Below are 15,114 nucleotides of genomic sequence, written 5' to 3'. Positions count from 1 at the left end.
GTACAGTGGCAACCAGTTTCTAATTTATTTATTAGCAATTAAGCCTACCTGAAGTTCAAAACAAACAAGCTTTATTTGCTTAAGTATTTCTCACTCAGCCATCATGGACGGATATGCCCCACTTCTAGGTATTGCATTGGGTTCAGTCAGCATAAATCTATTTCACTGCAATTACTCCTGCACTATATTTTCACCAGATTCATAAAACATATCTGATTAAAGCTGTTATATAACAGCATGTGCTTTAGGTCATTAAAAGAGTTTAAAGCTATTTGATACTTCTTGCACAGTAATTTTTCCTCAAAAATGAAGTTAAATCTTCTGTAGTGCAGATTAAGCACCTATTTCTATTAAGTTCTGCAGTGATTACCAAACATCTTGTGTAATTTGAGGCAACACTGAATGCACTTTTCCAGAAAGCTCTTTACTGAAAAACCTAGCAGTGAGCTGTAAAAACAGCAGCTGTATCTCAGCCAGATCAATACTTGTGTCATTTCATAGTTCAGGCCTCTGGTTGTAACAATCATCCCATTAGAGCAAAACACAGGTTTTCATTAAAAATTGCTTCTAAGCCTCACAAGACAAGAAACAAAATTTTGGTAAGATTGCAACTGATGGACATTTGTGTTTGCACACAGCATAAAACAAGTGCACAAACTGCCTGGTGCAGCCTCCCTGGGACTGCCCAAAGCACAGGGCTGCTCAGCACAGTGAAGGAATTCATGCACTCAACATTTATTTCACATTTTCAGACACTTACCACCAGCCCCAAAGTTGACAACATACTGAGAGAACAAGGCATCCAGCTCATCATACTGCACCAGGGCATCCTCAAACTGCTGCAGCATCTCAAAGACAAAGGCCAGCTCTTCCTTTTGGCACACAAGAAATACAGGGAACATGTTATTGACATTATTCATGTCTGGTTTTACAGCCTGTCCTCAGTCTTCATCCATCCACACAGCTCCAGGAACTACTTTTTCTAATTTTTGTTTCACATATATAAGAAAAACCTGCCATTAGAGCAGATTTCTTCCCAACACAGGGAGGTCCACAAAAGAAAATTAAATCCTACAGCTCTGCCAGTAAATTCTGATGAGTATCCAGATCCTGATTCACTACAAAATATTGCTCATAGATCTATAAAAAGTTTGAATTTAAATAAATAAATGAATAAATGCTGAAGACTCATCTCCTATAATAGTACTGATGATTTCCTCTCAGTTTACACCATGAAGGCATCAATTGCAGTTCATCATAAAAGGGTTTTTTTGTACACAAAGCCAAACTGCTAAGTAGAAAAGGCCTCAAAATAAGACATATCCTATACAAAAGATAGCACATGCAGTCAAAGGAGACAGGAGGATGCAGTGGATTTGAGATCAGCACTGTACAGGGACCAAAAAATTCCAAAGGAATCAAGATACTGAATTTTATCAAACAAGGGGTTCTTGCTTTTCTCTAAACCAGCTAAAACAAAATTGTATTTATAACTACATAAAGAATAGAATTCATGGCATGGCACTCTCTATATGGATTACTTCAAAATAGACACTTTTCTAAACATCACCTCCATAAATACTGATAACAATCTGAACAAAGTAAACAGCAGCATTCACATTAAATACCAATTGTGAGTTTGAGTGTGTATGCACAGTAATGGGACACTTTACCTCAAATTCAAGATCAACTACTAAAACACTTTCTAGATGCAATTTGTTTGCTTCAATTGAGGTTCAGAAAATTTTGACAAGCCTGAAGATATTCTGCTTTTTTAACAGCAGAAAACTGTATTACTGTATTAAAAGGTAACTCAAACCTGCTGCAAACAGGATCCAAAAATGCTGCTTTTAAACCAGTCTCCATAATTCCTGCCACAGCCCTCAAAGAATAATCAGATGATTTAAAGGACCAGAAATCCAACCACAACAAAAAAGCACCATTTTTAAAACTAGGACTCAAGTATTTTCTTCTTGAGTTCTTCTTCAATATCAAGAGACTCTTACCTGCACCATGAAATACTCGCAGAAGCTCCACCCTGGCTCAGTCCTTTTCTCTCTCAGAGTTCTCATGTCATCTTCAAACTTGCCTAAGTTTTTGGTAAAGGACATGAGAAGCAATGTCCTGAGTTTGGTCAGGAAGGCATTCCAAGATTCCTGAGAACGGGAAGAGTCTTTCAAAGGGTCAGAAAGTACCACACATCTGTAAAGAGATTGATAAAAATCTATTTGAGGAGGAAAACACATAATTCACATATAAATGCCCAGCTGAATACTGTGCATTCCTGACAATTTCAGAAGGAACAATATTTAGTTTTCCATCCACCTTAATCAGAGGAAAAAAAAAAAAAAAACATGACAAGGGTTATGTTTGTTTGTTTGGAGGCAGCTATGTTGGGGTTTTGTTTTTGGTTTTTTGGTTGGGGCTTGGTAGCTTTTAATAAACTCTGTCATGTGATATAGTTTATGAGAACAGTTAAGTGTTTTACCCAGAATGAACACTCTAAAGCTTTTTTTTTTTCCTTGAAGCAAATAATGGGATACATTATTCTAACTACTTAAATATAAGTAATGCTGTAGCTAACCTAGAAAAGAAAAGTCTGCCTAGCAATACAAATCAGCAGAACAGCAAATATAGCTACTCCTGGTAAAGATTCTACAAAATACAAATCAGGATCTATCAGTTCACATATAGTCAGCCTTTCCTAACTCACTTGAAATAATCATCCATAATAGATTCTTGAAATGTCTCAATCCTACGTGCTAAAACTTCCTCTGCTTTTCTCAGAAAATAAACAGATCCTGTTAATTTACAAATAAATCTACTTTTTCAGAGCATCTTCCTTCCTCAATTTTTCTATCACAATTTATTAACATCCAAAAAACTAATGATATCTCTAAAGGCAGGAAAATCTCTCATCCAAGGAGAGCACTATTTCTGATAAGAAAATCCTATTTTGTTTCCTTTAATGAAAGAAAGAACAGTTTCATACACGCATTAGTATTTCCTTAGAATAAAAACATCTGAAGAAACTGGCCTTATGTCAATTATCTCAGAGTGGAAAGGTGATTAAGTGAGCAGCAGAAAGTACAATGGCAAAAAATCAGCCCTATGGGCTTCATATTCCCTACTCAGCTCACTCCCACTACCTGCAACTCTGGTAAGCTTTTGCAAGCACCTAAGCAAACAAAAAACCCTGAAGGTCTAAAAGCTGATTAACATCACACTGTTCCCCTTAAACCTCTCTAAGCCAGGAGGAGATACTTGAAATCTATTTGACACACATTTCAAAGCTGCCACAAACCCAGGAAAGCTGAAAATAAAGTTTCTCCCTTTATTCTTTGTGCCTGCCTCCCTCAAAGCACAAATCTTACAGAGCCACCACTGTTAATGCTGGGCATCAAGGGAAGTCTCTAAATGAGTAAGGAATGTCTTGCATATGGAGCTTTAGAATCAGCACACTGGTCAAAAGATGAAAATGTTTGCAAGCCCGAGAATGCTCACCTGTCACTTTGCTTGTTGCAGAAGTCATTCCTTATTTTATCTACTATAGAGGTTCGGGGAAGGATGTTGGTTTTGTTCTTTTTCTTGGCATCACTCTCAACCACCACAATCAGCCAGTCCACTGAGCTGTGAGCTTTGAGAACGTTCTGCCACTTGGTGATGTCATCCTTGACTGTGGTTTTGTACACTTCCGTGTCCTGGGATAAGAAGTGGTGAATCATCAAATCAAACAGACATTCTGAACAATTTCAAAAGGCAAGTTTTGTTCCAAAAGAAAGCAAACAGAAAGACATAGCAAATGGAGTTAGTGACAGTAAGTTCACTTACTGAAAAAAATTAAATAAGGTAAAGCATAGTAAAAGTCTAGTCTTTTAATTTAATTCATTTCCAGTATTTCAGTTAATAGCAAATATAGTAGTTGGTACATTCTCATTCTTTAATTGACTGAAATTAAGATTTTTAAACATCATTTAAGCTCTTTACTTTACACCTTCTGGAGCTTTACAATAAAAACATGTTTGAAATTACAAAGCTGAACTGTTTTACTCTCACATAGTAACAGAAGTGTGATATTTCCACCTTCTGCACTGCTCAAATCTCAACCTTTTTAAAAACTTATTTTGCTTCTGGGTTGGTATTACTGAGATAAATATAGATAATTCTTAACACTGTTCTGGATTCTTTTTGACTGGTCACAGATCAGATGTCACCTGCGTCCTTCAAGTGGATAATTAATTCACAACAGAGGCAAACCAAAAGGCAGTGAACTGGAGATAAACAGGATTAAGACATTCCAAATTTTGCCCAGTTAAATTGCTGACATCCACCAGTACCTGACAGACACAGAAGATGAAACTAAAGAAAAAAAGTGTATCTATTTCAGTGCACCATAATTGAACTACCCTGGCCACAATTCTTTGTTACAAAGAAAGTGCACAGTGCCACTGCAGTGTCACTGTAAGATCCTGGGGGTTTTGTGACAAAGTACTGAAAACAGGTTATTCAAATGCCTGTCCTCTTAGTGTCAAGTAACATTACAAACAGATACTGCTTATGGCAAGAAGTGCACAAGCTAAGTTTTGTTTCCAGCAATATATCAGGTATGCATGCTTATGCAACCCAGAGTTAATTGTTTTGACTTTCTGCTTGTGCTGTCTGTTATTTTCATTTGCTTTTCATGCTTATGTGAACAATTTCATTTTTAAATTTGAGTTTTTCCGAGTACTTACACAACATTCTGTCCAATAAATATGAAGGAAGGGAAAAGTCAAAAGGGCTTTATTCCCCTCTTTGGGTAGTAGCTCCTCTTTAAACTGAACAAAGTTGGATTCCAGGTGAATCATCTTCGGAGCACGGCCGTAAGACCTACGGAGTTTAAAAAGTGAAATTAGTGGACAGAATAGAAAAATGAACATGTGTTGTGGGTCAGAGAAATTAACTGAAATACTCTGGCACTGGAAACCCACAAACTACACTCACTGCAGTTGGTGTAAAGTCAACTAAAATTTGGTATTGCTTGAAATGAGATAAAAGCTCCTTTTTGAAGAACAGAAGCTAGAAGCTCTTCAGCTTTCTTTCAGTAAAAGATTTTCTGTATCTCTAGGACAAGGAGAAAATACCAAATAACAGAATTCCTCAATTTTTTTTTTCCAATCAGAAAACATTCAAATATATTAAATGTACTTCTGAGAGGAAATACATCTAATTCCATGTGAGTTCTACCTATATTCTCATTGAGAAGAAAGCATACCACTTTCAGAACACAGCAGCCCAAGTACATCAAAGCACACCAAGACAAACCCACAAACCACAAAATCAGGAAGAGAAACACAGCATTACTATCATTTTTCTTTAGACAAAGTTGAAGGGTTGAAAAGATCATCTTGAAGTGCACAACATTCACTTTGATTATCTAATTTCTCCAATTTCTTTGAGTCAGTTGCTCTGTTCAACTCAATTTATGGTAAGAGCTTCTCAGAACACAACAAATACACATTTACCCAGGTCAAAACCAGACACTGAAACAGAATCACTGAATAAAATGTAAGTTTACCTCCTCCATTCCATGGGTTCTCTAGGAAGCTGCTGAGAAAGTGTAGGATACAAGGAAGTAAATAAATTCTGATCTCCAGCACCTGAAAATGGAAGGCATTAATATATTAGCATGTGAAAATTATAGAATGTATATTAATATGCTATTCTACTAATGGTCTGCTGTTATTAGGAACATTTAATCTTATCTGCTATGTGGAAACTGGAGTCCAGCACTGAACTAGAGTTTTTTAAATCACTCTCAAGACTAATACAACATTTTTCAGCAGACACTGTTACAAACTTACTATTGTGATTTTCCACAGAGCTACATAATCCATATACCTAAGAGAGTATCATAAAGTTGGTGCAACTCCAAAAACAGCTGGAGTCATTGGTTTAAAAAAAAAGTATATTTAAAAATATTCCAGAATTTAGACTCCCCAAACCAGAAGACTGGGTAGAAAGTGGTTCCCACCATTCTGTATAGCTGGGCCTACACTGAGAAAATTTGGTTTAGCACATGTTGTGTGTTTTATTGGATATGATTCCTCTCTCCTCATTTTCTGGGACTGTTGTTACTACAAAACACCTCCCTGACTACCACGCTGTTCTGCAGAAACATGAGGTCTGCTAACACAGTGCAGGTCCCAAACAGCTACATTAAATACAACACCACTGCAGGAGCTACTTAGATACGAGTCAGGACAAAATGCACTGTTTACCACATGAAAAAATGTATTACCAGTAACCTTTCAACAATAATTCTTAAATTCTCTTAGGTTCAGGGAGGATATGATAAGGACAAGACATTAATTAAGATTTTAACAGCCTTATAGACAATTCTGCTATTTCCTGGTGGTTTTCCTTTTCACAATCTTTCTGCACACCAGAACAGGAAGATCCTCTCACCTTCCTGTGGAACTGGAAACTGCAGAAGTACCTGACATCCTTTTTTCTCCCTCCCAACCCCCAATCTCACATCCAGGCACAAAGCCAGGCATTGCCTCTACCTTCCTTTAGCATTCTTTAATTCATCTTAGAAATCTTTTTCTAGTCCTCTCTCCTTTCCCCAGTTTTCTCATATATGTTATTATTTTCGCATATAGTACTTTGATTACCACAATTCTATCACCACTCAATAAAGTATATTAAAAATTAAAGTTTAAGAGGCTGATTAAGTGCAAGAACAAGCAAAAACAGCTCTTCTGATGTCTGACCACATTAACTATTATTCAACAATGCAATTTCATAAAATAGCTAAAAAACATAACAAAAACAATCAGTACTTTAGCCCTGTTTCTCAAGAAAAGTACCTTATGCTGGATCCTTCACCTTCCTGCCATCTGAATTAAGTGTACCATACCACATGCTATTTAAGACCACAAACAAATGCCCTGAATGAATACTGAAACAAGTGTTAGTGATAGTGTTAATGCTGTTTTATACCAAGCTACACCTCTGTGAGCCAAGCTGAGAACAGTCTATTGATTTGCACCTCATTACTGCCCACAGAGAGTGAAACATAGCTCAGTGACTTAGGAGCTGCACGATGACCACATCAAAATGAGAGCCTGTGAGCTCCAAATCTGCTGGAAAGAACAAGCCACATATTTTATCTCTGGAGTATAGCAAAGTAATTTTTCTACACTGCAGCTAAAAATTCAATGTATGCCACAAAAATATTCTAGAATTCAACATCTTAAGTAAAAAGGACTGCTACTGAATACAGAGGAACTAAAGGATAACGTGTAAGCACCCTGCTATTCAGACAGACACATCACATTATCAGCTTAAAACAGGTATATTCATTTTAAAACCAGTCAGCTTTTCCTCCTGCACTGGTTTTGAGGGCATATCAAATACACATAAGAATGTGTTTTATGATCAAGGCAACACAGCCCTCTAGGATTAGAAGAAAAGTGAGAACAGACCTTCAATGTGAAACACATTGGCTGTCTTTGAACACAGACCAAAGCTGCTACCACGAATTTCCAACACCCAAAGGGCTGCAACATTTCATGTTCTGCTCAACTGGACCCTGTATCTACTGTAATCAGCATGTTTGAGCTGATCAAGCCAAGAACACTAAAATGAAGTTATCAGCAGGCAACACCAGCACAGCACTGACACAGGACCAGCACTGATACCAGTAAGTACAGCAAGGAATTGTTAGGGCTGTCAGATGCACCATAAATTGTCAACTGGTGCTACTGGGCTGCAGGGAGGGAGACAAGAGCACAACCTGCACAAATACCAGAACAGAAAGTCCCAAAAGATCACTATTTCTGGAGTGGTGTTGAGCAAGATTCCTATGGCTCAAGAGACCTCAAGCATGGTAGAAGTCTCATTCTCTGCTCTCTATATATATGCCCCTAATGCCTCACTATCTATGATCTACTTTCCAAAATATTAAGAAAAGAAAAAAAAAATAAGATGGAAAATAAAGAAGAAATAAAGGAGAAAATACAAACAATACCACTACAGGAGTTTTTGCTTGTATCTGACTGAATTCTATGAATTTAGAATGAAACATTCCAAAACCCCAATTCCAGTAACCCTAGAATTCAAACTTAGAGAAAACCCCAAAGAGTCTGAGAATTGCTTCAAATACCTTGTTGTAGAACTTTTTGTCATTTTTTGTGAGTTGGTAAGGAGGTTGTTTTGTTTCAGGTGTTTTGGAAAAAGAAAAAAAAATAAAAAAGATGATGACTCGACCATATCACAGCAAATTCATTTCAGTGGACTGGTCTCAACACTAAGACCCAAGCCAAACCATTCTATGGCTGTCAGTAATGGGGCCAGAGTGTAAATGATTATCAGACCCATCTCTCCTGAAAGAGACAAGGAAGGATGTGCATATATGGGAAGGAAAAGTAACTCTGGAATCCTATCATAATTAAAATCAAGAAGCCTTCTAGAGAAGGGTTTTCATCTTTCAGAACCTACAGGCAAATAAGACCAAATATCCCATAGAGATGATAACTAGACAGGAACATTAGAGTCTGATAACCTCCTGCAACACCTACCTCAGCTTCTAAACCATATATGTCTGAATTAATCTACTCCCCACTGGATGTCAACAGACACCCCACAAATACAGAAAGAACACAGAGACTCTTTCAGTGATACCACACCAGGGTGCTTCTGCAGGTGAAGTGGTGACACACAACAATTGAAAGCAGTAATGTTCAAGTGATACACGTTAAAAAGAAGTACTCCAGGAGAAAGAGAAGAACAAAGCACCTGTTTCCTTTCTTTCTACATGACAAAGTTCAAAGGGCAGGGCCTTTGGCACTTTTCCAAACACTTCCCGTGCTGTGGGTGGAGAATGGATCCAGAGCAGCCCTGAGGAGAAGGAATTGGGGATGTTGGTTCAGGAGGAGCTCAACATGGCCAGGCCAGGTGCACTGACAGCCCAGAAAGCCCAAAGTGTCCTGGGCTGCATCCAAAGCACCGTGGGCAGCAGGGGAGGGGGGGATTCTGCCCCTCTGCCCTGCTCAGGTGAGACCCCACCTGCAGAGCTGCCTCCAGCCCTGGGTCCCCAACATGAGAGCGACACAAACCAGTTGGAGTGGGACCAGAAGAGGGACACAAAGATGCCCAGAGTGCTGGGACACCTCTGCTATGGAGAGAGGCTGAGAGAGGGGCTTGTTCAGCCTGGAGAGGAGGCCTTAGAGCCCCTTCCAGTGCCTAAAGGGCCTCCAAGAGAGGCGGAGAGGGACTTTGTACAAGGGCCTGCGGTGACACAACAAGGGGCAGTGGCTTTAAGCTGAAAGAGGGTAGATTTAGACATCAGGATGAAATTCTGCCATGTGAGGGTATGCAGGCCCTGGCACAGGGTGCCCAGAGCAGCTGTCCTGCCCCATCCCTGGAAGTGTTCAAGGTCAGGTTGGATGGGGCTTGGAGCAGCCTGGGACAGTGGAAGGTGTCCCTGCTCATGGCAGGGGTTTGGAACAGGACAATCTTTAAAGTCTTTTCCAATCCAAACAATTCTGTGATTCTTTCCTCCTTGTCTTTCTTCCTGACATTTTGGTAGATCAAATCAGTGCAGCCTTCCTCCCTTCCCTCTTTCCTATCTAGGACACTTGTTCTACTCTAAATTTGTACAGGAACAGTGAAAACCAGAATGACCACCTAATCAAGGGGGACATGCACTCTTTGTAGCAGCTGTCTAATACCAAAGAACCATAAAATACTGACATTTTTTTAGGTTTGTGCCTGCTTAAAACCACCAAAATCCTCAATAATGTATTTTTTCCTAACAGTTTCCAAACTTCTTAGATGCTCAGAGGCTTTGTCACTATAGTATCTAAATATACCACAGTGATTTTTTTTTTCCCTCTAGAGGAAATCATCCTAACCCACTAACTACACAGGCAGTTTGAAACAAAAACTCCTGAGGTCAGATGACTAAAGAAGACAAATATTTTCCTTTGATACCAATGACAGGCCCAGTCAACTGAGATAAAAGGCTTTGAATACCTTTAAAAGAACGCAGAGCCAAGACTACACTTTGGAGTAGTTTTGTTTGGGTTTTATCTCCAAGTATCACTCACAGCTAACCTTTCTGACCCCTCTTACTTTTCCACTAGTCAAAAGTTCTACTGTGAATCTTTTTTCTTAAATCACTAGCCTGTAAGAAGTGGATCTACCTGAAGTTTTGGTGAGGTTTTTATATTGACATCTTTTAAAGGTCCTCCTCTCTCCTAACTCAAATTCACATTCAAAAGAGGTCAAAAAACCAAAACACAGCACAGCTAAATTGCTATATAAAAGCCATAGCTGATTCACTAGAAGAAAATCCTTTTAGCAAAACTCCACTTCTGCACTTCTGAATCTGTAAAACAGGTTAACACTAACAAGTATATGCCACTTCTTCTGAAGACAAATGTAATCAAATATTTAGGCACAGAATAATGTATCAGCTACACAATGTGTGCAGCTGATACATTATAAGTAAGTGATGACTTACAATGCAGGCAGGAGTTCTGGTTGAGAACAGGGGAAATGAATTTATAGGATAGAGTTGTTAAATGGTCTCAGTAGCAGCAAATCACTCTGATCACTTGGGCTACATCCCGCTTCTTGCTGCCACATTTTTTATTACATCTATCTACTAGTAACAGAAGAACTTCTGAATCAAGCTCCTCTAGTCCCAGAACAATATTCTTAACTGCAAGTATTTATTTTCACCACAAAAAGATGCAAAATTCTTCCCTTTCCCTCCCCACCCCTTACTTGTATTGATCTTTCTGTTCCTGCTGTAGATAATTGCAAACATTTTCTCTTCTTGGGCCTACAAAGCATTTGCTGATGGTTTTTCTCTTGCTGTATCACAGCAAATTCTGAACATGGACCAGATAAAAATGATGCACATCATTCTCTCCAAAGATTATATATAAAGTCCATTGTGCTAAAACAGGTTATTGACAGTGAGAGCAAACATGCAAACACACAATATAAACAGACAGAAGACAATATAAACAGATACTATGAGCTGATAATGGAATATTCCACAACTGCATGAAGATAACTACAAGAGAACAGCTTTTTAGGAAAGCTCTGAAAAGCTTAATAATTACTTCATTTTGCAGGATTGCCTTTAGTCTCCAGCCTCCTCTTCATATGGACAGAGTTAATAATTTAAGTGCAAATCAGCCACCTAAGGATGAGTTCTTTGGCTGTTATTTATGTGCAACAAGATTATATTGAAGCTCCACAGACTTTCTCAAAGTTTCAAATAGGATTCCTGAGAAGGAAACAACACTGTTTGGGTTTCCTAGGAAAGCAAGCTGCACTGGCTTAGAGATTTTGTAAAGTCAACATTTTACAGAAACTACTCAAGTTCAAGATGTTTGATGCAAACACTCAACTTGCCTCTGCAAAAAAACCCTAAAAAAATTAATGAAGCTAAAAATAATCCTTCTTCAGCAGTGAGAAAGCTGTAAGATGACTCAAAACACTTTGCAAGCTTACCAGGTCTGGCAGCAATGCAGATAAACTGCTACAAATGAGTTGAGAGTTTACAAAGTAACCTGCCAGAGAGAGCAGAACCACAGCTGGACAGAGAAACTCCCCAGTGGCTTTGCAATCTAGTAAGACTGACAGTGTAAAAAATATGGCTCAAATTAATTTGGAATTGAGTCATCATGGCACTCAGTCCTACCTGACAAGAGTGATTTAACACTCAGGGGTGCTGCCATACTGAGAAAAGGGAAAACACAAAAAGGAACAGCAGCTTTCTGTGAATATACTGCTTTTCCTGCATGGAAAATACAGTTGTCTGTATGCCTAGAGAAAGGGTCTCCAGAAGTTTGTCATGCCTTACCATAGTCTATTAATCTAAAAACTCTCTGTTAAAACTACAGGTGTTTCCCATGATGCAAACACAATAAAAACAAGGCTAATTCGCTTACACACAGCTTCTGAGGGCAAAATAATCAAATTACAGCACTAACATGAAAGAATTGCTGACAAAAACTGCATTTGCAACTGGCATCAGATATCCAAGACACGTGGAACCTGCCATTTCTCCCCATAGGCCAAAGCCTGTACACAGAGTGCTGAATTCAGGGTTGTGCCAATACACCAAATAACTACTGTTACAATAGAGATTAACTCATAGATTTGACAGCATAACTCTCCTTACCAAAGAAGCATTCCTTTCACAGCACTGTCAAATTTATTTCAAGTAGGTAAAAATATTTGTCTACAAAACAACTCTGGTATGCACAGTGTTGAAAAGAAGTTTCACCAGGAACAAAACCCCCTCTTCAGTTCTCTCTTATTAAGAACAAACCCTAAGAGTTAACAGGAGTTATTTCATGATGCAAAAGTTTACCTGACAGAGATCAATCTGAATCTTGTAGCAAAAGGAAATACTTCTGGTCTGAAAAGCACCCTCATTTAACCTTCACTCTCACTTCACATAATCAGAACCCAGCCATACCCTCACAGGCCTGCCTTTCCTCCACGTGCCCCTCCTGGGTGGGACACAATAAAAACACACACAGGGTGTTTTTATCCCAGACAACTCCAACTGCCTGCAAGTGGAACCACAGACAAAGATAAACTGTGTTTGTTGAGCAGTTTCTAACACCATGGCTTTTAATGTGTTTTGCAACAAACGCGTTCCCTGGAAGGCCAAGCCTCACCTCTCTGTAAATCTTTAGCAATACAATGCTTAGAGGAGCTTCCCTTCAAGTAAGTCATTATTGGTGAATGCACTTATTTGAAATATTAGAGTCTCTAAGTACTCCACTTCTCTGAAGAGAAAAGAAGAGAAACTAAAGCAGTTACAGTAAAATGCATTCCCCATTGAAATCAAATGTTTTGGTTTAAAATGTAGCAAGTCACCAATACTACATTCACCAGAGAGGTAATCTCTGAGCAATTTTGCTGAATTAACTTTAACTCCTGAATTAAAGCTGTCTCAGACCAAGCCCCTCCAGTCCATACCAGTAAAGATATTCCTGTTGTGCTTGTCCAGGGCAATAGAAATAATTTCCTCAGTCCAGGAGTGAGGCATACAAGTGACACATAATGCTCACCTCCTGTCTCATTTTTAAGTCTGCTGCTACCATACTGGATGGGGATAAGAGCAAAACATTTTACAACCATAATGTAAACTCACTCACCACACAAAATTAATACTGTTTTCAATATCAGGCAACTGGGCTTGATTGAAATCTGGTTAAATTTTGTGTTTGGAAGTTTGAAAATTCCCTTGTACAAAGAAACCAGAGTTCTTTCTGCACCCACTAACAAAAAACCCAAGGTTTTACCCTGAGGTAAAACTTTGTGCACTTCAACAGACTAAAATGTAATTTAAATCATACAGGAACAGTGAAGACTGACCTGCACCACACATGGAGACTCTACCATGCTGAATACACATAAAGCCAGAAAATCTAAAAAGCAAGTCCCCACAGCCTGAACAGTAGCATTAACACCAGCAAACTATATCCTCCAGATGTTTCTGATATGTACATTTTTTCTGACTTTAAATCTAAAGTGAAACGGATTTCAAAATTCTTGAAATAGGTGAGTAGAGAAGATTCAGTACAGATCCTGTTCACTTCAGCTTATGAACTGCATTCAAAAAAAGGAAAAAAGTTTAAGACAGAAAAAAAAAGCACATTTATAAAATAGTCTGGACAAAATATATACACACAGAGTTCCACAATTATACAGCTACAAGGTTACAGTTGGATACTTTTTCTAAGTAAGGTCTAAGACCTTAATCACCAATAAATGCTTACTCCATAATAAGACAACACAGAACTGTGAAACGAGTTTCTATTTCACAGGCACATAAAGCATTCCCAGTGCTCTAGTGATAAAAGTGCAAATATGTATTTTGTACATCATCAGTAGAGATACTTTTGACTAAGACCAGCCACTGGCTACCTTTTGTTAAAAAAGAAAAAGCAGAATTCTCTATGCTGATCTCATTCCCTTTACCTTTTTATTAACAACATTATGGATGTAGTTAGAATAAAAAAGACCATTCCACTTGGAAGGAACCTGCCAGGATCATGTGGTCCAAGTACCTGACCACTTCAGGGCTGACCAAAAGTCACAGCATGTTAAGGGCACTGTCCAAATATCTCTTCAACACAGACAGACTTGGGACAGACTGAGACACCTCTCTAAGGAGCCTCTTCCAGTGCTTGACCCCTCTCCCGTTAAAGAAAAGCTTCCCAAGGCCCAGCCTAGCCCACCTGCTTAAGTGAACTTTGAGTGCACCCCTCTACGCCTGTAAAAGCAGGAGGGGTTTTTACATCAGGACCACCAGCCTGTCTCTGATACCTGAAAGAACTAATTCACTAATTCCTGGAAGCAGGAGTTTGGTTAACTAAGCCCTCTCAGGGATAGAACCAAAGCAGTTTAAGATTAAAGTGTAATGTCAGCGGGCAGGCATCGGTGGGATCGCCGCAGAGGATGCCTCTCGCAACTTCTCTTAGCACCAGCAAAGCCACACAAAGCTCGCTGCCAGGAAGTTTGGGGTTCACCATTTATTCTCACATTTCACCCTCTTCCCCTAAACACCTCTGAGCACGGCATTCGCCTTGTTATTTACTACAGAAACAACCCCAAGTTTGCCCACTGCCATCAGAAAGGGGGAAAAGCAATGAAGAGGCAAACCCCGCCATCAGATCCCTTCTGCAGGCGCCCTGTCCCCACCCGGAGCTGCGGGAGCCCCCCAGAACCAGGCACCGGCTCCTGCCTCCCCCCGGGCCCGCCGGGGGCACCGGCCGGACCCCCAGCCCCACCAGCAGCGGCGGCGGGGACACTCACAGGTCACGATGGGCTTGTTCTCCATGGTGTAGATCACGGGGGGCTTCTCCCTGCCCTCCTCCTCCTCGGCGGGGTCCATGAGCGGGCGGGGTCGTCAGCCCCGGCTCCCCCGCCCGCCCGGCGCCATGGAAACACCGCCGGGGGGCTGGGACGGGACGGACAGGCCGGGCCGGAGCGGGGGTGGTGCCGCCGCTGCCTCCCCCCCCCCCGCCTCCCCCCACCCCCTTCCCCGCGTCCCCGCAGCGCCGCTCCGGAGGGGAAGGCGGGCGGGAGAGG

At 40.0% G+C, this 15,114-nt stretch overlaps 1 protein-coding gene across 1 annotated transcript in view; it reads right to left on the bottom strand.

Moving 5' to 3' along the window:
* TRAPPC10 (trafficking protein particle complex subunit 10) overlaps positions 1-15,114 on the bottom strand; it is a 37,997-nt gene extending 22,883 nt beyond the window's left edge. Inside the window, exons 1-6 of the mRNA XM_071430243.1 lie at positions 14,839-15,114; positions 5,558-5,639; positions 4,734-4,869; positions 3,505-3,701; positions 2,007-2,202; positions 761-872 (exon numbers count right to left, since the gene is read on the bottom strand). Of these exons, the coding sequence (XP_071286344.1) occupies positions 761-872; positions 2,007-2,202; positions 3,505-3,701; positions 4,734-4,869; positions 5,558-5,639; positions 14,839-14,917 (802 nt within the window). The 5' untranslated portion in view covers positions 14,918-15,114. The remainder of the gene's footprint in view (positions 1-760; positions 873-2,006; positions 2,203-3,504; positions 3,702-4,733; positions 4,870-5,557; positions 5,640-14,838) is intronic.

The sequence above is a fragment of the Agelaius tricolor genome, unplaced genomic scaffold, assembly GCF_023055355.1.
Source record: "Agelaius tricolor isolate 1412-34295 unplaced genomic scaffold, bAgeTri1.0.p SCAF_7, whole genome shotgun sequence".
Taxonomy (NCBI): Eukaryota; Metazoa; Chordata; class Aves; order Passeriformes; family Icteridae; genus Agelaius; species Agelaius tricolor.
This window is presented reverse-complemented; position numbering and strand designations above follow the sequence as displayed.